This window comes from Amia ocellicauda, chromosome 9 (assembly GCF_036373705.1).
Source record: "Amia ocellicauda isolate fAmiCal2 chromosome 9, fAmiCal2.hap1, whole genome shotgun sequence".
NCBI classification, from domain to species: Eukaryota; Metazoa; Chordata; class Actinopteri; order Amiiformes; family Amiidae; genus Amia; species Amia ocellicauda.
Window position 1 is genome coordinate 14,209,360 of NC_089858.1, and position 24,486 is coordinate 14,233,845.

General features: G+C 43.7%; 2 protein-coding genes across 6 annotated transcripts in view; one reads left to right on the forward strand and one right to left on the reverse strand.

Moving 5' to 3' along the window:
- coq4 (coenzyme Q4 homolog (S. cerevisiae)) lies at positions 1-6,661 on the reverse strand. 2 transcript variants are annotated; one of them, XM_066713313.1, is made up of 8 exons: positions 6,308-6,661; positions 5,537-5,578; positions 5,249-5,419; positions 5,027-5,123; positions 4,733-4,835; positions 813-942; positions 623-716; positions 1-522 (listed from the first exon to the last, which is right to left on the reverse strand). In XM_066713313.1, exons 1-8 carry the CDS (start codon positions 6,366-6,368, stop codon positions 336-338), a joined length of 885 nt encoding a protein of 294 aa, XP_066569410.1. In that variant the 5' UTR covers positions 6,369-6,661; the 3' UTR covers positions 1-335. The 2 variants fall into 2 exon arrangements, with proteins under 2 accessions (XP_066569410.1, XP_066569412.1); XM_066713315.1 differs by lacking the exon at positions 5,537-5,578 and having other exon boundaries at positions 6,308-6,646.
- Positions 5,702-24,486, forward strand: part of traf2b (Tnf receptor-associated factor 2b) — a 26,793-nt gene continuing 8,008 nt past the window's right edge. The window contains exons 1-5 of one of the 4 annotated variants that reach the window (XM_066713308.1): positions 5,702-5,914; positions 6,950-7,006; positions 15,529-15,735; positions 17,846-17,924; positions 19,220-19,318. In XM_066713308.1, the coding sequence (XP_066569405.1) occupies positions 5,781-5,914; positions 6,950-7,006; positions 15,529-15,735; positions 17,846-17,924; positions 19,220-19,318 (576 nt within the window). In that variant the 5' untranslated portion in view covers positions 5,702-5,780. The other 3 variants (XM_066713309.1, XM_066713310.1, XM_066713311.1) reach the window with 3 other exon arrangements.

A 24,486-nucleotide genomic window follows, 5' to 3' on the forward strand; every position in this document is an offset into this window, starting at 1 on the left:
TGGGGCAGTGTGGTTGACATGTATTACATCAGATCCAAGTACAGGTTATAACAGTCCCAGTGAGAGAGAGCAGTTGGCAGTTATACAAACTGGAGGGGGGGGGGGGGGGTCCTAGTGCTGACCTCTGACCCTAGCTCTGGCTTTCACTCCATCTCGAGGAGGAACAAAGTCCAGCCCAGTGGCGTTTACAGGTCTCTGAATTGTCCACACTGTCAGAACCAGCTGTCAATCCGGGCCAGGGAAGCCAAGCTAAAACCGCGGTATTAGGAGCTCCGATTGGAACAAAAATCTGGAGACCCTGCAGAGCCATGAGCCTTCAAAGTCCCGCCCACCAATCAGTGCTGCAATGGATCACCTCTCCGATGCCTTAGGGCTGGGGGCGGCTCGATTCCCAGCTCCTCCCTCAGCTCCTCCAGGTTCTGTCCCCAACGCTGCTCATAGTATACACTCAGCACACAGCGGGCATTGCAGCCACTGCGCAGCGCCCACGGTACCAGTGTGCTCACCAGGGGCTGCAGCCGCCTATGGGACAGAGGGATAGTCAGAGACAGAGCACAGACTAACAATAATTATAACTTTAGTTGGTAGTAATAACAGACGAGTCGTACAGGAGGGGTCTGACCTGGGTGAGAGGCGCAGGGGTCCCAGTGCAGCTCCTAGCATGCACATGGGCAGGCCAGTCTGGGCAGCTTCAAACCACTTCACCACCACTTCACCTGTAGAGACAGTGTGGTCAGCACAGTGCATCCTACAGGGCAGCCCACACACATTCAGAGGCTCACAAACACCTCTCGGGTGGTCCGGTGACTAACCCAGCATGTTAGTGGGCATGTGCAGTAGCGTGTGCAGGAGGTCGTGAACCTCACGGTATCGCTGCATCACATACGCCAGCTCCTCATCATCCACGAAGCGCACGGCCAGCCGGGAGTCTGGGGTCACCCTCTGGGGAGAGAGAGGGGGTGGGAATTGTTCATTTTAGTTCTTACGTTCCACACCCACACTGCCATGCAGACTTTAAATTTTCACAGCGTCCTGGGCCTGGGAGTTCAAAACTTTTAATCTAATTTTGGAAATCCCATTTTTTGTAATCCAGGATCAGAAAATCCAGCAAGATCTTGTCCCGGTATTTGAAGGTAATTGAGGAATGGATCACCCTGATCCAGATCCTGCTTTTCAGTGCTGCATTCCTGCTTATCTCCCCCTACTGGATGTGTATATATTGTAATAAAAACACATTTTATATATATACAGTACTGTGCAAATGTTTTAGGCAGGTGTGAAAAAATGCTGTAAAGTAAGAATGCTTTCAAAAATAGACATAGATAATTAGCTAAATGCAGATTGAGTGAACACAAGAAAAATCTAAATCAAATCCATATTTGATGTGACCACCCTTTGCCTTCAAAATAACAACACAGGAACTTGGGTGCAGAAAAATGGCAGCAGGTGCTCTGGACTGATGAGTCAAATTTTGAAATATTTGGCTGTAGCAGAAGGCAGTTTGTTCGCCGAAGGGCTGGAGAGCAGTACATGAATTAGTGAACAGTGAAGCATGGTGGAGGTTCCTTGCAAGTTTGGGGCTGCATTTATGCAAATGGGGTTGGGGATTTGGTCAGAATTAATGGTCTCCTCAATGCTGAGAAGTACAGGCAGATACTTATCCATCATGCAATACCATCAGGGAGGCATCTGATTGCCTCCAAATGTATTCTGCAGCATGACAACAACCCCAAACATACAGCGACAGTTATCAACATCATCGAGTCTGTCTGGGATCACATGAAGACGGAGAAGCAACTGAGGCTGCCTAAATCCACAGAAGAACTGGGGTTAGTTGGGTCAACCTACCTGCCAAGTTCATTCAAAAACTGTGTGCAAGTGCACCTAGAAGAACTGATGCTGTTTTGAAGGCAAAGGGTTGTCACACCAAATATTGATTTGATGTAGATTTTTCTTTTGTTCACTCACTTTGCATTTAGCTAATTGATAAATATAATCTATTAACATGTCTATTTTTGAAAGCATTCTTACTTTACAGCATTTTTTCACAACTGCCTAAAACTTTTGCACAGTACTATATATAAACACATTGTTATTTTGAGGCCTTTCATTTTAATTATATGTCATGTTTTGTACTAAATAAACACACCTGATTGATTGTAACATCTAAAGCTCAATTGTAAAGAACAAAAATACACATAATACAGCAACAACAAAAAAAACTGTTCAGGCCTCCTCTTCATTCAAAGGCAGAGCATCCCCATGGCGTGCCTTGAGCTGAATAAGAAATCTGGCTTCTGTTTGCTGAAGTAGAGTCAGCTGTATTTGCTCCTTTGCAAGATGGATTTGCACCTCTGCCCTCTGTCTAACACTGTAAAAGTGTTTCATAGGCATCCGATTCTCTTCTCTCTGCATTCCTGGTGTGCTTGAACCTTTTTTAGGAGGTAGCTGTGGTGTAGGCCTACTGCTAGCTGAGGGTCCAGCTTCTGGTTCAACAGGGGTGCAGACTTGTGTGACATCTTGACTGCAGGCTGATTCAACACACACATTTACTAGCCAGCTGCAACTCCCTGTGGAATATTTGGTATCCCTTGCAATTATTGGGAATACTGGCCACCAATGATGTCTAGTACAACATCTGTGTAATCACCCCGTTTATAGGGCTTGTTACCAGTTTCTGGGTTTTTGGCCTGACTGTGGTCTCTAGTAGCCTTCTGTTTTAGGTTCTTCCACCTCAGCTGCACTTGCTCCACCATCCTCTTCTGTCCAGATCCTGTGGCATTCACATTTGCTGTTATTTCAATCCATATTAGGTTTTTCATTTTGAATGTTGCTGCTCCACCTTCTGCATTAAAAGTGCTGACTAAAGAGCTGTAGTGTGACCTTACACTCTCTTGCAGTGAGTGGGTCTCTGCAGGTGTAAAATGTGTCCCCTTTGTATCCATGTTTTGTCCTTGCTGGTGTTGCCAAGACTGGCTTTTTGTAAGTCTTGGCTTTAGTGGTTCTCAGTGATATAATTGATCACAAGCCCTAACATTTCTATCTGATTGAAGTCACAGGTGTGTATTTTCAATGACCTGTTTCATATCCGTTAGTCAGAGAATCTGAGAACACTGTAATATGGTATTATGGTGTTGTTCACATTCACCATGCTGAAAGAAGACCTTACCACCAAAGAGTCTATTTTGAGCGTCCCAAACCTCTTCAATAGTATACTACAGAAGAAGTTCATGTACGTTTTTGCTTTGGAGTTGCTGATATGAACTACTTAGTAGATCCTGTTAGGCCACAATTGCATCACAGAACCCTGCGGAGTCATGCGCTGACTGTGGAAGAACAGGTCGTCATTGCTCTGCGCTTCTATGCATCTGGGGCATTTTATCAATTAATTAATCAGTTTGTTGTATTTCCGAATGATGACGAAATTGCTGCGATGAAGCGCACGTTTTTGGAAATATGCCCAACACAATTGGGGTGATAGACTGCATCCATGTGCATGTGCAAGCCCCTCGTCAGTGGGAATGGGAGTTTGTCAGTAGGAAAGGGAGACACAGCATCAATGTTCAGCTTGTGGGAGATGCTGACCTTGCCATCACCTCAACTGTGTAGTGCAGTGGGTCAGTTCATGACGCACGCATCTTAACTAGCCAACTATTCAGCAGCTTGCAAACCAACAGACTGGATGGCATATTAGGTGACAGTGCCTACCCACTCCTGCCATGGATGATGACACCTTTTCCCACATCAAATACAGCCTCACAGACCTGCTACAACAATACACACAGAAAAACAAGGTGTATTATTGAGCGTATAAACGGGATTGTAAAGAGTCGCTTCGCTTGCCTTAATTATTTGCGCGTGGAGCCGCAACATGCCTGCAGCATCATATTGGCTTGTATTGTGTTGCACAACATTGCTATCCGATGCAGAGTTCTCTCTGTGGTGAAGATGAGGATCTTCCAGCGCCGCCTGCTCCTGTTGAGGATCCAGGCCTGCTTGTGGACTCTCTAAATTACAGACTTAGTGGGCATTCAATTAGAGATGCTACTGTCAACAAGTTTAAGATTGATTACAGATGGACAGATGCCTATTTAGTTAACAAATGTTTGACCATGATGAAGATATGCTTCTGTTATAAATATTTGTATGTTTGTTTATTATGTTTTATTCATGTTTTGCAGATTAACTCATAATTTGGTTGACTCCACTACTCAGAATAGAGTTACAGAATATACATGGTGTCTGCTGTATTACAGTAAATGTTACATAAAAACAAATATTAATTTTACAATTGTATTTTTATTATTTACAATCTTTCCCACCTTATTTATATTGAAATGTGTTTTTGAATGAATTGTATTGTACATTTTGTTTTAGTAATCCACTCTAAATCCACCCTTCTACTGGGATCTGGGTAATCCTGATCTTGTGTATCAAATTATCCAATTCTACACTATAAATTGTGAACTACCCGTTTTGAAGATTTGATCCGGATTATAGCTTGGATTCGACTACCTGATCTGATCAGATTTCTAAGTGATCCAAATCCACTTTTTTGGTTTTGAACTACCCATTTGCAGGATTGAATCCCAAATCATGTTTGAACTCCCAGGCCCTGGAGATAAAGTGCAAATTCTGCTCAGTCAGTGTTCGGAGGGAGGGAGAGGAGATGAGAGAGAGAGAGAGAGATATGTAGGTGGGGGGGGCAAGGTCACGCCTCCCCCACACTCACGTTGGTCTGCAGGAAGCGCAGGTACTCCCTCCCCAGGGTCCCGTTAGGCAGGGCACCCAGTGCGGACATGTCCAGCGTGGAGAGACGGATCCGCGGACGCTCCCTGGACAGACAGGACACCGCACAGTCACACAGGGGGACACTGGGAGACAGATTCTGACTCACAGGTATACTGGTACACCAAGACACGGAGTGTGAATGTTGTGTATTGTACCGTGTGTTCATGTGTTGTGAATTATGTGTGTTTCGTGAAATGTGTGCAGAGGTGTTTATTGTGTATAGTGTCATACGCACTGAAGGATGCTCTGTCCCTCAGGGTCTCTCTTCATCTGATCTCTCAGGCTGCGCAGAGCCAGCTGGCCCGTAGTCTCGCCGAGCACTGCCACACTGTCTACACACGGGGGGGGGGGGGGGGGGGCAAAAAAAGATTATAGATTATATATTAAACCCAGAATATCAACACAGACAGCTATACAGGGACAAACAGAGGTGTGCCAGTGTGTGTGGAGGGCTCACCATGCCGGTAGGGGTCCAGGAGAGCAGCGACACCTGAGCCCACTGCCAACAGAGCCTTCTGCAGGGGGCTGGTGGGCACATGTCCAGGGTACAGCCCACAGTACCCACCCTCACCACCAGGATGCACTGTGGAGCCCAGCTCAGAGTGCTGCCATCTCTCACACTGCCACACTGCCAACAGAGAGGGGAGACAGACAGACACACAGATGAATACACCCTCATGATTATATAGAAGTGTGTGTGATTACAACAGAGACCACCCATACACACATGCTCAAACTCACTCACATGTACAGCCAGTTGACAGTTGTAGACATGGGTTGGTAAATCCTGGGGATTCCCAAAGTTCAGAGTGCAGTGTTAAATTCCACACTGACGCTACTGCATCAACAACAAACAGGTGACTCAGTGACTCCAGGTAAATTCCTACCTGGCCTCCCACTACCCCCCAGACCCAGTCACTGCACAGCTCTCTCCCATCCACAGGCATGCGTGCACACACACACACACTCTGCAGTTCCAGGAAGACTATATGGCTGGTGTTGTGAAACAGTTAGCACAGCCTGTGGCCACGTCAGCTTGTCTGTGCTCAAAGAGACTGCAGACAGACAGAGCACAGGAGTCCAGACCACTGACCCCAGCACCATACTGGACACAGCGCTGTAGGTAAGTACTGGACTGGACCGCTGCTTGACCTCCAAATCCTGGATCTCTCCAGGAAAGGGCTTCAAATAAATATACCCACACAGTATATATTTACACATCCTGCTGGGTTTTCTCGTCACTCCAGCCCGCACACACATTTGTATCATACATACACATGTTCTCAGCTACATATACATATGAGCTGGTTGAAGCTATGTCTATTTGAATAGTGTGTGTGTCAGTGGCGCTATGCGTTCTTGGGTTTTCCCGCTGGTGACGAACAGACACAAACTGAAACGGTACAGCTGTGTCAGATAACCGACGGGGACGGGCCGCTTCAAACTCCCCGTGTAGCAGCGCCCCCGGTCTTCTCTCTCTCTCTCTCTCTCTCTCTCTCTCTCTCTCTCACCGTACCTGCACCGAGACCCTGTACTCGGGCCCGCACTGCTGCAACCTTCCGAGCCGCCGCCAGCATCGCGGTTCTGTGGACTGTAGCGCTCACTGTCACTGTACAAACCCCAGGCGACAACACCCGCCGCCCGCTGCCCTGCAGCACATCACCGACCCGAACCGCGACCGCTCTGCCCTTCGCTCGGACCCCAGTCAACTATGAACACACACGCGATTTGCTTCTACGGAGCCTCGAGAGGGACAGGTTTCGCTTTCGGCTCGCAGGAGAAAGGCACTATCACTGCCAGGACTCACACAGCAGCTCATTCCCGCCCTGCTAAAATATTTTTGGCATTTTGCTAGCGGGTAGACGAAGATTATATACATTTGTAATCTTGCTAAATCACTAGCATGATTACACACACCAACATGCACTTTGTATATTATCCTTCCTTAAACTACATCGAATATTACTGTTTTAATATTGAATGTAAAGTTAAAGTAAAAACACAATTTACAAACGATTATTACTATTACTATACTATTAGTATTACTGCTACCATCTCACCCACTAAACACTACCCACGTTTGACAAACTGAAAATGCTTGACTTTCGTTTCTTTCAATACATGTCGTAACAGATTAGGTAACTTTCACTTTGCACAGTGTGAGGGCGCAGAAGAACAAGAAGAACAAGAACAAGAAGAACAAGAACAAGAAGAGGTAATCTATTGTTCAAGGTTGTATACAGCGACTTTTCAGTGACCACACAGGCCAATGGTCTTTATGTCAAGGGCATGTGTGGGCAGTGGTGGAGGAGGGTGGTGGTACTCCTGGGCAGCGCAAACCAGGCCAGATTTTAAACGTAAAAATGGTGAAGGAATGAAGGAATTAAACAATTCACCATTCTGTGAGAAAGTTCGCACAGTGCTGGAGAATGTATAGAATGTTTATGGGTAGACAATTATAATATTCAATATAACACTTAAATATCAATATGTATCAGATATTTTTAATTATGTATGATTATGTTATAATTATGTATTATAATTATTATTATTATTGAGCAAATAAACGTGTTAATGAATCTAACTGTAAATATGTTGACGTAAACAAGGTAATTAATAAGTTATTGTTGCGCAACATATGTTCTAGGACAGGGGTGGCAACTTGTGCACCGTGCCCGGTACGCAATGCCGTAAAGCTTGGCACGCCAAATGAGCGACTATCTCCGTTTATATTTTATTTTTTGCTAGTAACTCAGCAGCGCTCACGTATTTTCTGAATATTAATATTTTAGGTCGGGTTCTTGTGCACAGATTATCGCTGTTATGCGCAGAACTGCAGAATCCTCATCTCCCATTGGTGGAGCTGCGCAGATCCGCGCAGAACTGCGAAAATCTGCACTTCAGAAACGAGATGTTAATATTATGATGAGTGTTTATGCTGCAGTGTGGCACTCTGGGCGCAGGGGGAGATGACAGAAACTGTAAGTCTGTCCTGTTGTGATTAATTGTGTCAGCGTTGGACGTGTTTGTTGACCACGCGGGGCGAAAGCATTTTGTTTACCGTTATCTCCTGTATCAAACGGAGAAATGGCTACAATCATTCATATTTAACACTCCGGCAATTTAAAAACTTCATAAAGTTGGTAAAAGAAAGCTTTAAATTGTCAAAAATAAATAAATTATGCATTTGATTGTATAGTACATTTGTGCACACTCATAATCAAGTGGATTCAGGTGGCAGATGGTTGGGATGGTTCTATCCATAGTTTTCAGATTTTTCTGTATATTGCGGTTTGTTTTGTTGGCATGTTTGCTTAATAACAACAAATACATATAATGTTGGTTAAAAAAAGCCCTTTAGTCCTTGTATAAACTTGTATTTCCCTAATTTATCAATGGCACCATTTGGCACTTAGCAAAGTATACAAACCCGACTTTGGGTACTCCAGCCAAAAAAGGCTCGCCATCCCTGTTCTAGGATTTACAAGCGCTTAACGTACTTTTTATAATAGCCTCACTTTTTCCCACAGATCTAAAAAGCAATAGAAATTGGGCTTTTTCTTGTGCAGTTGCTGTTTATAATGACAGTGCCTATAAAAACCAAAGCTTCACGATCAGTGATAAAATGGCACAGTTAATACATAAAAAAAAAAACATTTGTCGGTTCAACATACATCATAAATAAAATGTCCCAAAATATGTCCCATAAAGGACAACATGAATCAGATAATTAAACCCATTCCGCAACAAAACAAGAATCACTGGAATTTGGAGACATTATTTAAATCATGATTATATAATAATTGTATATTATCTATCTGTGTATTATAATTCCCTTGCAATATAATTTAGCAGTATCTACAACCGTCATTACATTTATAAACCCGCCGCTGTCATATTTTCCAATTGACGTGTCTCTGCCTTTAGCGCAAAGAGTTGTGGGACTTCTGTTCACTGCGCCGAAGCGACATTGAAGGACAAACAGCGCGATTGGCTCCTTCACTCGCCCTCTCGGCCACCGTAGTACCTCGAGGGAGCAAGTGTGCGATCTGCGACATTGTTGCGCCATTGTCAACACCATAGACATACAATTCTAGATTTCCAGTGGCAATTCTCTTTTCATAGTTTTGCGTGCAAAGTACTTTTACGAAATCAGTATGGTCCTTAAAATCAAACAATTAAGTACATTTACAGCAGCTCACGGGTAATGCATTTATTTATTCATACATTCAGTCGTACATTTGTACATTCATATTTGCATTGACAAAATCTCAATAAATATCACTCATTTACACATACACATCACATATAACTTTTAATTTTCAATTAGAGTATAATAACGATAGAGCCCATTAAATAATAATAATAATAATAATAAATAAAAGCTTATAGACGTGCAAAAAATGAAGTGTTTATTTGATCGAAATCAATGGTGTGTCTAAATAAAAAAAACAGCAGTTAAGTTGGGTAATTTATAATAATATGAATAATAATACAAAAATAATTTTGGGTAGTAGTTCCACTGTGTGATCTGTTATAATAATAATAATAATAATAATAATACCCAATATTATTTATTTATGTATTTATTATTATAAATTCCCCAAGTTAATTCCTGTTTTTATTTAGACATACCATTGATTTCGATCAAATAAACACTTCATTTTTTGCACGTCTATGATGAGCTTTTCTTTCTATCGGTTCACACAGGTAAAACCCCCGCGGTCCAGAGAGGTCTGGAGGGAGAGGGAGTAAGAACGAAAGAGATTAATGATAGTATTGTTAATTAACCAAGTCCTGCAGAAAAAATAATAATTTTAATGAAATTGAAACAGTGTGTGAATGAGGGAGGTTTAGAGAAAGAACAGAATTTCAAAGAAAACTTAAATCTGTCGTTTGAAGCGTGGTCTGTTGGTCTGAGGATGATGTTCTCACTGTGTATGTGTGAGAGAGAGAGTCATTTATATGTAGGAATATATGCCGTAGCTTTTAGTTTGAATCACTGGTATATTTTTTAACCCAGTTTAATGCAGGTTTAGTCACTCAGATGTTCCATGAGAAATACACGTACACACGACATTTAATCTGTACCTCCTTTCGGTCAAAGAAATCATTCATCAGGCTATAGGCTATGTAAAAACAATGTGATGTAGCCTATAACAAGCATTTCGCCGGAAATTATTATTAAAATAATAATAATAATAAATATTATAATTTTTGATGTTTTGTTCCTTTCTAAAGTTAATTTTATATTTTATATACATATTGTATAGACATGTATTATATCAACTTAGCCTTATGTATTATCATATAGACATGTATTATATACTTATTTATATACGTGTATAGCAGTTGTGAGGTACCTGACTAGTGCCACCCAAAGCGCTCCTTTCAAAACATAAATATGTTTAAATTATATATATATATATATATATATATATATATATATATATATATATATATATATATATATATATATATATATATATATATAAAAGGATCACTATAGAAAGACTGAACATTAAAGCAATGTTGGTCGGGGTTTGTGAAAGGGGAGGAGCAATAGATATCGCATAGCTGCAAGACTAGTATTTCTGTACTTTCAAACCAGAGGAACATTTCGTGGTGAGTACAACTGAATTCACTGTGTTCTCCAGGCAGCGCTGCCTGCTGTAGAGCTGAGCCGCAGATAGGAGCGCCACTGCGGGAGGGTGCCCGGACACTGAGCACTCGGACTGTAGTGTCCCAACAACTGTTGGGGGAGGGGGTACGGCCCTTATAACTTTAAACAGTTATAATACACTTTAATGAATAGCAGGAGCTGGTTATTATAGAGAAAGAGGGGGCAGTAAGACTGTTGTTATTGTGCTTCAATATGTCTGCGTCGACTCGACCTGCTGGAGAGCAGCGCGACTCTGAGACAGACTGCCATTACAGCGCGGAGTCCCGCAGAGCAGCGCGATTCGAGGCGTATCGGTTGTTTCATGCTGCTGTACCTTCCTGTGGAAATTAAATGTAATGTATTACAATGTGGGTTTTAATTGTCTATTACTCAACTTACTCAAGTTGGACGGTTTCAACAACAGGGAACAGGAAGTGACTGCAGTTATTGATTAAAGCGTTTAAACAGTAACTGGAAAAAGAGAAATGGACTGGAGTGACACACAGAAGATCCTGTAGCCTATGGTGTCTGTCCAGGACCTGGGCTGGAGACCCTGCTGTACTGTACTGTCTCTCTCCAGGACCTCGGCTGGAGACCCTGCTGTACTGTACTGTCTCTCTCCAGGACCTCGGCTGGAGACCCTGCTGTACTGTACTCTCTCTCTCCAGGACCAGGGCTGGAGACCCTGTTATACTCTACTGTCTCTCTCAAGACCAGGGTTGGAGACCCTGCTGTACTGTAGACCCACAGGACTGGAGACTCACTGGTACACAGTATAGGGACATCAGCTCCTCTGAGACACTGAGATAAGAGCAGTCTCTGCACTTATCAGAAAAAAAAAACAGCTGTCAATTTTTACTGCCAGATTAATTGATACGGCAGAAAAGAATAGCCGTCAACTGGAATCCCCTCCTGTGTATATATTGCCACTACTCACACTGCCAGTCCCAGATGCCTACAGCAACAACCTGCATGGCTAAAACAAATCAAACTGAACCTCTCCAGACAGAATGATCATATGTGGAGTCTATGAGGTCACATATCTTTCTGGAAGAAGAAATCCATCTGGATTCTGTTCGGTTGATGCAAATTGGAATGTGAAGCAGATGGAGACTCACAGACAGAGCACAGAGCGCTAGAGAGCTACGCAGTACCAACATATGAACTTCTGCCACCATGGGGGAGTCTGTGTGATCAGGGCAATTCCCAGGGACGGACAAGAAAGGCAGATGGACATTCAGACAGACAGACAGGCAGACAGAAATAAAGACAGACAGACAGGCAGACAAGACTAGGGGACCTGTATCTGTGCCGTGCTGATCCAAGGAGACGCCGATGGACTGGGCTCAGGTGTTCAAACCCTGAGACACACAGAAGCAGTAGGACCGCAACATGGCTCTCCCCGGGGGAGCCGGGGGGTGGAGGAACCATGTGTCTGTGACTTGGTATAGGAGACCACGCTCACACAGGCATTGAGACCGAGGGCCGGGGCTGTGCAGCACAGTGCAGGACATAAGTGTTTGTACATAAGATTGTAGCTGAACTACTCAGTCCAGAGCACAGACTCATGCTGCCTCCACACGTTCACTCTGAAAGTTGAAACCGGCTCTTCCTGCTGCTCCTGTCTGTGGCAAGGGCTCAGAGGGTGGGGTTGGCAGGGGCAGGCATGTCAATGCTGGGAATGTTCTTAGGGCTTCCTGTGCCTGTTTCACTCCACTGGGCAAGTTGCCCTTCCTCTTGTGCTCCTAACATGCAGAGCAGAACAGAACAGAGCAGAATAGCCTGGAAATTGTACACATGAGAAAACAGTGCCTGGCCTAGCCTGTTCGGGGGGAGAGTTTTGCAGAATGCACAGTCATTCCCCAACCTTTACAGTAACCACCAGAGTCCAGTGCGATTTTAATTATTATGAGTGTCAGTATCAGTATCAGTATCGGTATTGGTAGCAGTAGCAGTATTCCTGTTTAGAAAGCAGGATACAGAGATGTCTGTCTCAGGGCCCCTCCTGCAGGATGATTCTAGTGATTGGTGTGCTCTAACTGCCACGTTGAACTGGTTAATTCTGTGGCATTGCTAGGTGACATGGCAACCCTCTCAAGCCACTGCAGATCTTACTGTTTTTTACCGTTCCTGTTGACTGGCTGATGTGAAACCCCCACCCCCGCGGTGCTGTCCTCAGCGACTCTGTGTAGGTTGTTTGTTTCTGGGTCAACAAGTGTTTATCTGAAGCACAGGAACCTGCAGACAGAGAGCACGCTGGATCTGCTCAGCAGGGTGCCGTGGTCTGTACTGTTTGCCACTGATCTCCTTGCCAACCTTCTCCTGTGAGCTGAACCAGCACTGAGACAGGGTGTCAGGGAGTGGCTGAGAGGCCGTACAGAGAGAGAGTGAGAGAGTGATAGTCCAGTACAGCAGGGTCTCCAGCCCTGGTCCTGGAGAGACACAGTACAGTATAGTACATTACAATACAGTATAGTGTCTTCTGCTTCTTGCTCCAGCCCAGCTCTAAATAACATACTTTTAACTGAACCAGTTTGTGGCTTAAACCAGTGGTTCTTAACCTTTTTGCATGCTGCACCCCTGCAGCGTTCCCTGGTAATCCTGAACTCCCATCAGGTCAAAATGTCAACCGTGGGGGGGTTCTAGTTGTCAGCTGGGAAGGCGGGTACTGCTGCTGAACTGCAGCCATTTACAAAGCCCCCATTTATAAAATAAAATACAAAATCATTGGCATTGATCGAGAGACCTGTGTTTGCAATGAGATCAGGATTGAATTCCAAAGGAATGTTAGAAACTTGCTGAGTCGATCAGACGAGCGCTATATCAATTACTAGTAATCAATTACTATTTGATTACAAAGCCCATATTGTCAGCTATATTTATTATATTCAGCTATCACATGAACTGCGGGTCTGACGGTTGGAGAAGAACATATTTATAGCTCATTAAGTTTGAGGAGTTTAACAGCTGAAATGCCATATATGTATTTAATTCAAATATTTAGTAACATATAAGAACGGATATGCAGGAGAAATTCACATACGCAGAGATGTGTGTATGTATGTTCTTATGTTAAGTCTCTAGCCAACTATAGCAAGACAATATAGATCAGCACATCCAGAATGCTATTTGTATTTGTGTGTGTGTGTGCGTGTAGTTTCTGTAACATGTTATTAACAGTATGTGTTAATTTACATCCATACATTTCGTTTTCAGTAGATTGCGATGTGTTAATGCGACACTGCCCCCTGTGGACGCGTCAACCTTACGTGCAAGTATGTTGGCAGACAACTATGCGAACGTCTGCATTCGACGCCTATGCATGTACGCAGAGACGCAGATGCAGAAGTATAAGTCAGCCTTCAGCCATGTCTCCGACCCCCCTCCCCCTGCACAGAACTCCAGGGGAACATTGTGCTCTCTCTGACACAGCACTGACACAACAAAACTCTGACACAGCACTGACACAGCAAAACTCTAACACAGCAGTGACACAGCATAGTGCATTATAAGCAGTGTTGGGGTCGTTACTCACATGGGGTCATTACTTTTATTCATATAAAAAGTAATAAATACTTTACGTATTACTCCCTGGTGAAAGTAATTGGTTACTTTACTCTTAGATTACTTTGCATTACACCCCAAATGTTGCGTGACCTCACTAAACAATTACAAAGTTACACCAACACAAGCAGTCAAATAATGACAGAAACATACTGTTATCTTTTTTTGTTTTAATAAAGCGCCACAGGAAAGTTGTATTGCCACTTATCTCTCTAAACATTAGCATCAAGGCCCAGAACAAGTCCAACTACACATCTCCTTTCTAAAATAAGGGATTTAACAAATAGTGCCGCAAAACAAGTGCTTCAGTTAATGTCATTAACAAAAATAAAACTTTTTTTCAAAAGGCAGCTTTGGAGTTTGAAATAAAATAAGCAGGAGTTTGAAATAAATAGGACAAACAAGTGGTCGCTAAGACTGAAACTAGGCCATAGTGTTACAATATGTAATGCAGTAACGAGAACATTGTTTAATCAGTAACTACTATTATTACTCCTTTTGGAACCATACCGCATTACATGACTCGTTACTACAAAAAGTACTTACATTACAGTACTTGCCTGTGTAAATTGGAAGTTGTAAAATGTATTATATTTTGAATTTATTTTGAAAAAAAAAATAATAATAATAATAATAATGCGTTACCCCCAACACTGATTATAAGCAGGTAGGACAGTGCTGAGTTGCAGAACAGACAGCACAGGGATCTGAGAGATCTGCAGTATAATAATTGATGGCCACACAGCCCAGATCTGAGACTGCTCTGCACTTCTGCAAATATGTGTCAAAGCATGCAAATTAGCAGAAGCGTGGGGAATTCCCAGAGGAACTGTGGGGGGGGCAGTAGACTGGGTGGCATTTTGTGGGGGGTAGACCAGATGGTGCTGTGTGCTGAGAGACTGGACTCCTATATGTTGGTCACCTCTACGTGGTATAGGAGACAAGTTACATACTGAGTGTGTGTGACTTCCAAGCATCAACCATTGAGCGTGTGGTATGTGTGTGTGTGTGAGTGTGGGTATGAGTGGACTCACTGTGCGCTGGGTCTATTTTTAGAGGTGCAGTGTGCACGGGAGGTGTAAAACACCTGTAACATGTTTGTAGTGCACAGGCTCAGAAAACAGAAGCAGACACAGGCCGCTGGGCATGTACACTGGCACACTGGCACAGAACCGCATCCCTGAAATAGCAAGACGTTGAGATCCGGCCTATTTAAATTAAGAAACTATTTTTAAAGTTCAGCAAAGTGCAGAGGAGTAGAGCAGGGCAGCATTGTAGTGTTCTGGGCTGTGCTGTGCTGTACTGTCCTGGACTGTGTCATGCCATGCTGGGCTGTGCCATGTCGTGCCATGATGGGCTGTGCCATGCCTGGCTTGGCTGAGCCCCATGCCATGCTGGGCTGTGTCGAGTCAGGCTGAGCCGTGCCATCAGTCAGTCAGTCATTCTTGCAGATGCAGTGAAGCTCCTCTCCAGCAGTCTGACTGTGTTGTTCTGTACCCCCACCCCCACAGGCAGAGCTATCTGTATTCCATCTGGGCTGTGATGTCTCTGTCAGCCCCCTCCCTGTGCACCAGTCTGCCCGGGATCCCGCGCAACGTGCTGTCTGTGCCCGTCGAGCCCAAGTACCTGTGCCAGGAGTGTGGGCAGGTGCTCCGCAAGCCCTTCCAGGCCCAGTGTGGGCATCGCTTCTGTGTGCACTGCCTCACACAGCTGACCAGGTATATATATATACATATATACGCACACACATTCACACTCTCACACACACACACCAGTGGTGGTGCCACAGTTTTCTTCATGGGTGTAAATGAGGAACAGGTTCTTCCTCTGGGGAAGATTATCTGGACTTAAGTTTCTACACTTCATCCTAGCTTTGTATGTTTTGTCAGCATACCACATACAGCCTATTAATAAGAAGGTTTAGAGTTCAAATATATATTAAGAAAACTTTGTTACTACCAATAAAGTATTTATTTTTGTGTTTTTTTCCTATAATTGTATCTTCACATGCAAATACGAGAACTGTATAAGTAATGGGGCCTCCCAGAGTCAAGGTTTAAATAATTTCTTTGTGTGTTTTCAGCTCATAGTTTGATCGTATTTCAATTAGACTTTTTTGTGGAAAACGTTTTCTCCCCAACGAATTTACAGATATAACTTTTTCATGAGTTGTCCAAATCAAATCACAGGTTTTTTATTCCAAGTACTGTTTTAGAAGGAACGAGAATAAATGTTCATGCCGTTTGCAAATCTCTGGATATTACAAGGAGCTTCTTGAACTTTCCAAACAAAGAACTATAAGAATTTTCCATAGGACTAATTAACATAGACATTTAGGAATGGAATTACGTCAACCACCTGTCAATTGTAAGGCAAACCTATACGTGAATATAACTGTGTTTCAGTAGCAGAGCTGTTATGAGCACTTCTACTGCCTTGAGTTAGAAAAACATTTTTTAACAGAAACATAGCCAGAGTGTACTGAACGTACTGCTACAACACACACACTGATTTACTCTGTAATTGGGAAATTATCACTTCCTTTTTGCTTTTTCATTAGGGGGGCAAACACACACACAAATACACATACACAGTCCTTCACAAAACCACAGGCCCTGCTACAGAAGACAGTAAGAGAATGAGAGAGGGAGAGAGAGAGAAGCACTTAGAGATGGAGAGATAGTGAGCAAGAGAATGAGAAAGCCACAGCGTGAGAGAGAGAAAACTAATTGGTCAGAGCTGTCATGATAACCTCCTCACAGCCACCCCACTGTGCTCTCAAACATCTCAGGTCTGTGTCTGCAGAGGGAGGCAGACAGTGCTGTAGCCGGGGGGGGGGTGATGGGCGGGGCAGAGGGGCATGAGGTGTGAGTGACACTTACCGCTAGGTGGTGCAACACCTCTGGATATTGATCAAAGATCAGATCAGAGAACGAGGAGAGAGAGAGAGAGAGAGAGAGAGAGAGAGAGAGAGAGAGAGAGAGAGAGAGAGAGAGAGAGAGAGAGAGAGAGGTGAAGGAATGTGAACTCACACTGAAACCTCCTGGCCGCGGCTCTGTGTCTGGAGGATGAGGACAGAACCTGCGGTGGCCTGGGCTGATGACAACACAGACACTCACGCGCCGGGCATGCCAGTGCTGAGCTGCAGTGTCTCAGCAAGGGAGTTTTATTCAGGGTGCAGTCAGGGTTTATTTTTAAGCATCTTTAATTGTTGGGAATGTGTGACATACACTCATCCACTCACACCCAGAAACATCACATGAGCGAGACAGCAGACTATGAGGAATGAGGTTGCGATGTAGTTAGGAAATGTAAGTCAAAGTGCGGCTGGGCCTGGCTTGGTGACTCTGCAGCTCCTGACGCAGATTCATTCTCTTCGCATGCCTCATTGAAGGACACATTCCAGTGAGTAATTCCAGTGGTTAGATACCATTCAGATATCAGATTAAAGTAGAAATGTACGCTCATCTGGAATCTGATAAGGTGCCAATTAAAAAAAAATGATTGTAGATAAGATAAAATTGTTACCACTATACTCACACTGACGTGTACACATAGCTGTACACGATCTGCTGAAGATCTTCATCCATATCGAACTGCTCCTGGGTTAAATTATACTTGTTCTCGCTGATGGCCATCTGTCTGCCTGTCTGTTTCGATCTCTTCCTCTCACACATTCACCCTCCTTTCCCTTTCCTCCCTGTCTCTTTCCTCTTCCTCCCATTCTCTCCATTTCCCCCAACTTCCTCTCTCTATCTGTGTCTCATCCCCTATGTACCTCTCTCTCTCTCTCTCTCTCTCTCTCTCTCCCTCCCTCTCTCTCTGCAGCTCAGCCCCTCACCGTTGCCAGGCCTGTGTGGAGGAGGGACTGTCGGAGGACCCACAATCTCTATTGGATAAAAAATCTGTAAGTCCCTCCCATTATTTTTTTGATGTATTCATCCATTCAGTTGTGAGAGTTAGTGTGAGACAGAACAGACACTATTGTTATTTAACAACAACAACAACAACAACAACAACAACAACAACAAATACTACTATTAATTATTATTATTATTGACAATAATAAAACAGTAAAAACAAGGTGCTGGCTATTGGCTAGATGTCAGTCAGGCCCCTTTCCACACTACCCACTGGTGATCTGACTCACTGCATCCCTCCATCAATGGCGACAACATTCCTCAGTCTCCCCCCCTGAGTAACACTGGCAACAATGGTGGGGAGCTTAAATGGCCGTGATAATAATCATTATGATAATTATAATAACCGATAATTGCAGGGTAATGAAGTGAAGCCAACCCAGTGTCTGGTTCACAAGGGGAACAAAACAAAACAAATAGACCCAATCACTTACACAAACTCACATGAGTCACATACATACACACTAACTCACATGGCTTACACAAGTCCAACACTTGACTCACATGCACTCACACACACTAATGCTCACATGCATTCACACATACTACTTAAGTAATAGTTTCCCCAGCTGCAACATTACGATCACAAGAGAGAATGAGAGAAATAGGAAAACAAAGAACAGGACCGAAACAAACTCAGACAGAGAGAGAAAGAAGGGGCGAATAAAAGAGGAATGTGGAGGAAAGTGAGGCCCCAGCGAGGGGGTGTTCAACTGGCTTGGCTGAATTAGGAGCCTGGAACGCTAGGAGCCTGACTGTGATCCTTGGTGTGTCTGTGAGTGTGAGTGTGTAGCCTGTGTAACACATACTAGTGGTGTAAAACTCTTCTCTCTCCTCAATATCTCTCTTCCCATCCCTCTCTCACCCTCTCTTCATCTCTCACTCCCTCCCCTCAACTCTCTCTCTCTCTCTCTCTGTGGGGGGCAGGTATGGCACAATGTCTACCAGGCCCTGCTGTCAGAGAGCCGTGGATCTGCAGTGGAGAGAGCTGCATCATTTCTGTGAGACTGTGTTTCCCACTCTTTCTCACACTACACTTGACTACAGCCCCTCTGAGAGCTGTGGGTATGGTGTTTAAAGGTCTTCAAATGTTTTTTACTGACTCTGATTTGATCTGTGCTGAGCTGTGTGAGAGGGCAGTTGGCCAGTTTTCAGGTGGTTTGTTTACTGCTGCACTGTGATTTCACCCTTTCTCTTCCTTGTTCTTTCTGGATCAATATTGTGTTTTAAAAAAAATCTGAAACTCAACTCGCACCCTCTCTCTGTCCCTCCCTCTCTCCAGGCTTTCCCAGACAATGCAGCTCGCAGGGAGATAGAAAACCTGCCGGCCAGCTGTAGCAATGAGGGCTGCTCCTGGACTGGAGTGATCAAGGAGTACGAGGTAGAGATAGAGAGAGTGTGAGAGAAAGAAAGGGTGGGGGTGGGGCGTGAGGCAGGGGGGGGTTCAATCAGGGGCTGGAGCAGGGTCCCACAGCTGCCCAAAAACCTGTACAGCACAAACTGAGAAACAGTGTGATTGCGTGTTTGATGTGTTGACTGGTGTTGTATGTTTGCTGTGTGTTGGACATGTATTGGGAATTCCTACACTGCTGCCCTGAACAGGTTCATAGGAACCTGACAGTAGACAGAGGACAATGCAACAGGCAAAATGCAACAATCAATGATCAACCATTTATTGGCAGCACTTCACAATTTGCCTTCAACAGGCAGCACTCAACAATTAACCATCAACAGGCAACTATCAAGGATCAATTATCTAACTATGACCATGACAGAAACATGGCTTACAGAAAATGATGCGGATGAATACAAGTTGAAAGGATATACAGAGTTTAGGAGAGACAGGCACAATTGAAGAGGTGGTGGGGTAGCATTATATGTCAGAAACAGCATTGGGGCAGAAAAACTCAGATTAGATCCTGCTAATGAAACTGAATCATTGTGGGTTAAACTTTTGAATTAAAGATCTGGAGGATTAGTGGTAGGAGTGTGCTACAGACCACCCAACTCAGATATTCAGAAACATATTGCATTGTACAGTGTAATCAGGACTGCATGTAGAAAGGATGTGGCTGTTAAAATGGGGGAATTCAATTTCCCAAACATAGACTGGGAAAGCCCAGTCCAGCCCAGGGACTCCAGAAGGAGAAATAGAAATGGCTGAGATGGTAAATGACTACTTTCTAACTCAATTTGTCAGGGAACCAACCAGAGAGAGAGCATGCATTGATTTTATATTTTCAAATGACCAAGATAGAGTCAGAGGGACACTAAATAGCGAACCAATGGCAAACTGTGATCACAATATGGTTAGCTTTGAGGCATACTTTAAAAAAAACAAGGACCAAGGTTAAAACAATGGTCTACAATTTTAGAAAAGATAACCTTGAAGGTATGAGGTGACACATAGAAGAGTTAGACTGGAGCATACTGGATACAGATTCAGTTGAAAATGGATGGCTATATTTCAATAAAATACTACTAGAGGCTCAGGAGAACTTTATACGAAAAACATTGGCCAAAATGGTTTAATAGAAGAATGCAAAAATATATTAAGAGAAAGAAAATGTTGTATAGCGCATACAAAAGGGATAGAGACTAAACAAAATACAAAGAATGTGTTGAACTACAAAGAGATCGAAAGGAATCAGGAAAGCAAAGAGGGAAATAGAAAGAAACATAGCTCTTGGAGCTAAAACTAAGATCATGTCTTACTAATTTATTAGAGTTTTTTGAACATGCAACTGCAGCTGTAGATCATGTGAAAGCATATGATATGATATACTTAGTTTTTCATAAAGCTTTTGATAAGGTTCCTCACCAAAGACTGATCCTAAAATTAGAAACTGTAAGTATTCAGGGTAATGTAAGTAGATGGATTATTAACTGGTTGATGTCTAGGAAACAGAGGGTGTCGATTAGAGGAGTCGCTTCTAACTGAAGTGAGGTTGTTAGTGGAGTTCCACAGGGATCAGGGTGTCCTCTATTATTACAATATGGGAGGAATAGAAATAGAAGAAGTAAAGCATAAGAAAAAAAATGAAGTGAGATTAACATTCAAAATTAATCATTATTCCAGGAACTGTCTAATTTCCGGGTCTGCATCAATACTTATAGTTGAAATCAAGCACTTATTTCATGCAGAGAACTGAGAACAGCGAACAGAAACTTCTGACCAATGGCAGTGCTTCGTGTGGGCGTTGCTTGCCCATAACAGCAGTAGGTTTCGAAATTATCATCAATGATCATCTACCATCAGGCAGTACTCAGCAATAAACTATCAATAGGCAGCGCTCAACAATCAACGATCATTCATCAACAAAGCTGCACTCAACGATTAACCATTAACAGGCAACTATCAATGATCAACCATCAATAGTGAACATCTAACTATTAACCATCAACCATCAACAGCCAGCACTAAATGATCAACAAGCAGCACTCAATGATCAACCATCAAGAGGCAGTACTCAATGGCTGTATTCACATACTACCCTACTGCATAAGTACATACTGCATGCTACATACTGATGATTTTCTGACTTCTAAGTAGTACAGAAGTCAGTATGAAGATTCACGATTCAGTGTCATATGTCATGTGACCTCATTTGACAGACTAGTGAAGCATGATGGGATGCAGTATTTCTTGTAGTGAGTTCTGGTTGTATACTTCATATTTTGGCAAATGTAGCAAGCCATCCGGGTTCTTTTACCATACTACAAATTAATATACTATGCACAAAACAAACTACTGAAATGTTGGTATGTAGTAAATGTAGTATGGTAATATGCAGTTTTGAATACAGCCAACGATTAACCATCAACAGACAGCACTAATCCATCAACGATCAACCATCAGCAGGCAGCACTAAACGATCAACCATCAAGAGATAGCACTCAGCAATCAACCTTCAAAAGGCAGCAATAATCCATCAACCATTAACCATCAACAGACAGGACTCAATGATCAGCCATCAACAGGCAGCAGTCAATGATCAATGATCAACAATGCCTTGAGCTCCTCTTGTTTTTGTCATCCAGGTACTTTATAATGCCTTTGTGATTTCCGTTACTTCCTCCTTCTTGCACTTGCATCTTCCACTGGTTTTCATCCAGCATCTGGTGACCTGCTGAACTTGGGCTCCTCCAGTCCAAATGAACTAGCTTTCCTGGAGTCCACACAGTGTAGGATCGCTACTCCCTTTACTCGGAGTCTGTGTTGGCTTTTCCTGTGTACTGAGCCGCCTGTCTGCCCCAATGCTCCCCAGCGTGCAAAGGAGTGAGTGCTTGTTTGTGTAACGGGACTCATAGTGTATATGAGCAGGTTACAGGTGATGTAACCCCTCTGGTTAAGACCTGGTCTTTTGGCATAGAGGGCTTATCGCTCTACTGGGTGGAGCTGCTGCAGTGCGGAGCGCTTGGAGGAGCATCTATGCAGTGCGGTTTGAATACCGAGCGGGGAGTGCCGACCGCACCAGCTACATTTGTTTAGTCATTTTCTTCCTGTAACAGCCTATCGTTTCCCCTCGTTTCTTGTTTCTGGTAGCTCTGGCAGCTTTCTCTCTGCCACAGCAGTAGGTGAAACCCAGTTCTTTAGCAGCTTAAAATGAGTTTGTCCTTTCTTTTTCTCTATCTCCTCGTTGCCATTTTCAAAATCTTCTGTTAAGTATGCAGGTCCACTCAGAAATATCCCAGTCAAAATGCTGTTGGAACGCTGGTCATTACCCAAGTCAATCATTGCACAGATGAGACATCTATAACCACGGATATGTGGTTTATGATGTCCAACAGCACCAACATTAACGTACACTGCAACAGAATCTTCCATATATTCCCTGGCAGCTCCCAAGGTGCTGACTGCCTCTGCTGTGTGCAGTGCATGTCCTCTTCTTATTTGGACTAAATAATGACGTATAATATAATATGAATGATCTCTCAGAAAACATATATATGGTCCAATACTTTACTAATACTTCACATTTAATTGAGCACTGAACACTGGCAACTGGCCAAGTCTGAGGCTGCGAGGAGAGGAAGGGCAATGTCTCCATCCTGATTTTAAAACATTCTGTTCTTGAGAACAGATGCTGTGATAAAGAAATAACTCAGGGTGAAGTACACAGAGCTGTGGAAAGTCCCCCCCCCGGCTGCTGTTATGCCTATTTACATAGAGCTACGGAAAATCCCATCCCCCTGGCGGTGGTGGTGTCTATTTACACACAACACTGGAAAGTACCTAAAATCCCCAGCTCACAGCACACCCACTGCGCCTGCGTTTGAATTCAGGGTATGCCATTATAGCACTCTGAAAATAACAGGTTATTTTAGCTTTACCACTAGCGCAGTCCCTGCAGCCCTGAGGTAAACCCCTCTGAAACTGCATATATTTATCTTAAATATGTATCAAACCTTAAAGAGCAGTTTAACAGTACAGTAACAGTGCCTGGCAGACTGCGAGAGACTAGAGCTGGCAAGTGCAGGCCAGTCCTGTATATGTAATCTGTTCCAGTGCTGTGCGTAACTCTAGACAAAACACACAACAGCCAACTCAGCACCAGTCTTCAGTGCATTTTTGTTTTGTATGAACATTTTTAGTTTTGAACCCATAAGAATTGGAACAAAGCAGAAAAACACATTGTACCGTTACAGTGTATTTTGCTGGATTCATGCCCTTTCTCTGGCATGACTGTCAGCTGCAGGGGTGTAAATGTCATCAGGACACCCCAGGGTTCATGTGAGAAGCACTGAGAACGAGACTGACCACAGCGCTTCACGGTGCAGCTGCAGTCCAAACCCCTGCATCTGGCGACACTGCTACATGCATTGTCCACTATTTTAAAACATCCTGTCTATAGTTTCACAGCATATTTTCAGTATGTCTTTGCGGATATTTCTGAGCTGCGCAACAGATGTATATAACAGGCCTGTAGGAGCTGTTTCCTCCTCTGTGGCCTTTCCTATCTTTTGCTTTGTGGGCCAGAAAAAAACAAATGAAATGTCAGTGGTTCCCCTGCAGACTCAGCACACCACCCACCGGGGCATTTTCACATGCTAAGCTGTTACTGGAACAGCTCCTGCACCTCTTTGCTGACACACCTCATTTATTCTTTTCATTAACCCAGATTGTTCATTCTGCTCATTAACCTCTTTGTGGATGGCTTGTGTGACGAGGCTGTTGTGGCATTTCGCGTTCACCTTCCCAGGAGGTCCCTCTCCACAGCTCCACTCTGGGTCAGTCTGCTCCCGCACTGCCGGCTGTGGCTCTGTCTGTCCGTCTCCTCGCAGCTGCACCGAGGCGCAGGGTTCTGGGGATGGGAAGCTGAGCTCTTCTCCACCGGGGAGTCGCACCACACAGAGCCCCAGAAGGAGAGCTCCAGCTTTGTGAAAAACATGTTACTCAATTACACAACTCTGGCTAATCTGAGCAGCTGCCAGCTCAGCACTGCCTTACATACAACCGCTCCACCCACCTGCCCTCTGCTGCTCAAAAGACAGATTGGAGGTTCTCTTTTAGGTTTTTGTTGGCTGTTTGATTTTGTCCTTGTGTCG

Coding starts and splice junctions, on each gene's coding strand:
- coq4 (XM_066713313.1), bottom strand. CDS start 6,368: ATGCTGGCGGCGGCTCGGAAGGTTGCAGCAGTGCGGGCCCGAGTACAG. Junction 943..4,732: donor TGCGCTTCCTGCAGACCAAC/GTGAGTGTGGGG, acceptor CTCTCTCCCCAG/AGGGTGACCCCAGACTCCCG. Junction 717..812: donor CATGCCCACTAACATGCTGG/GTTAGTCACCGG, acceptor CTGTCTCTACAG/GTGAAGTGGTGGTGAAGTGG.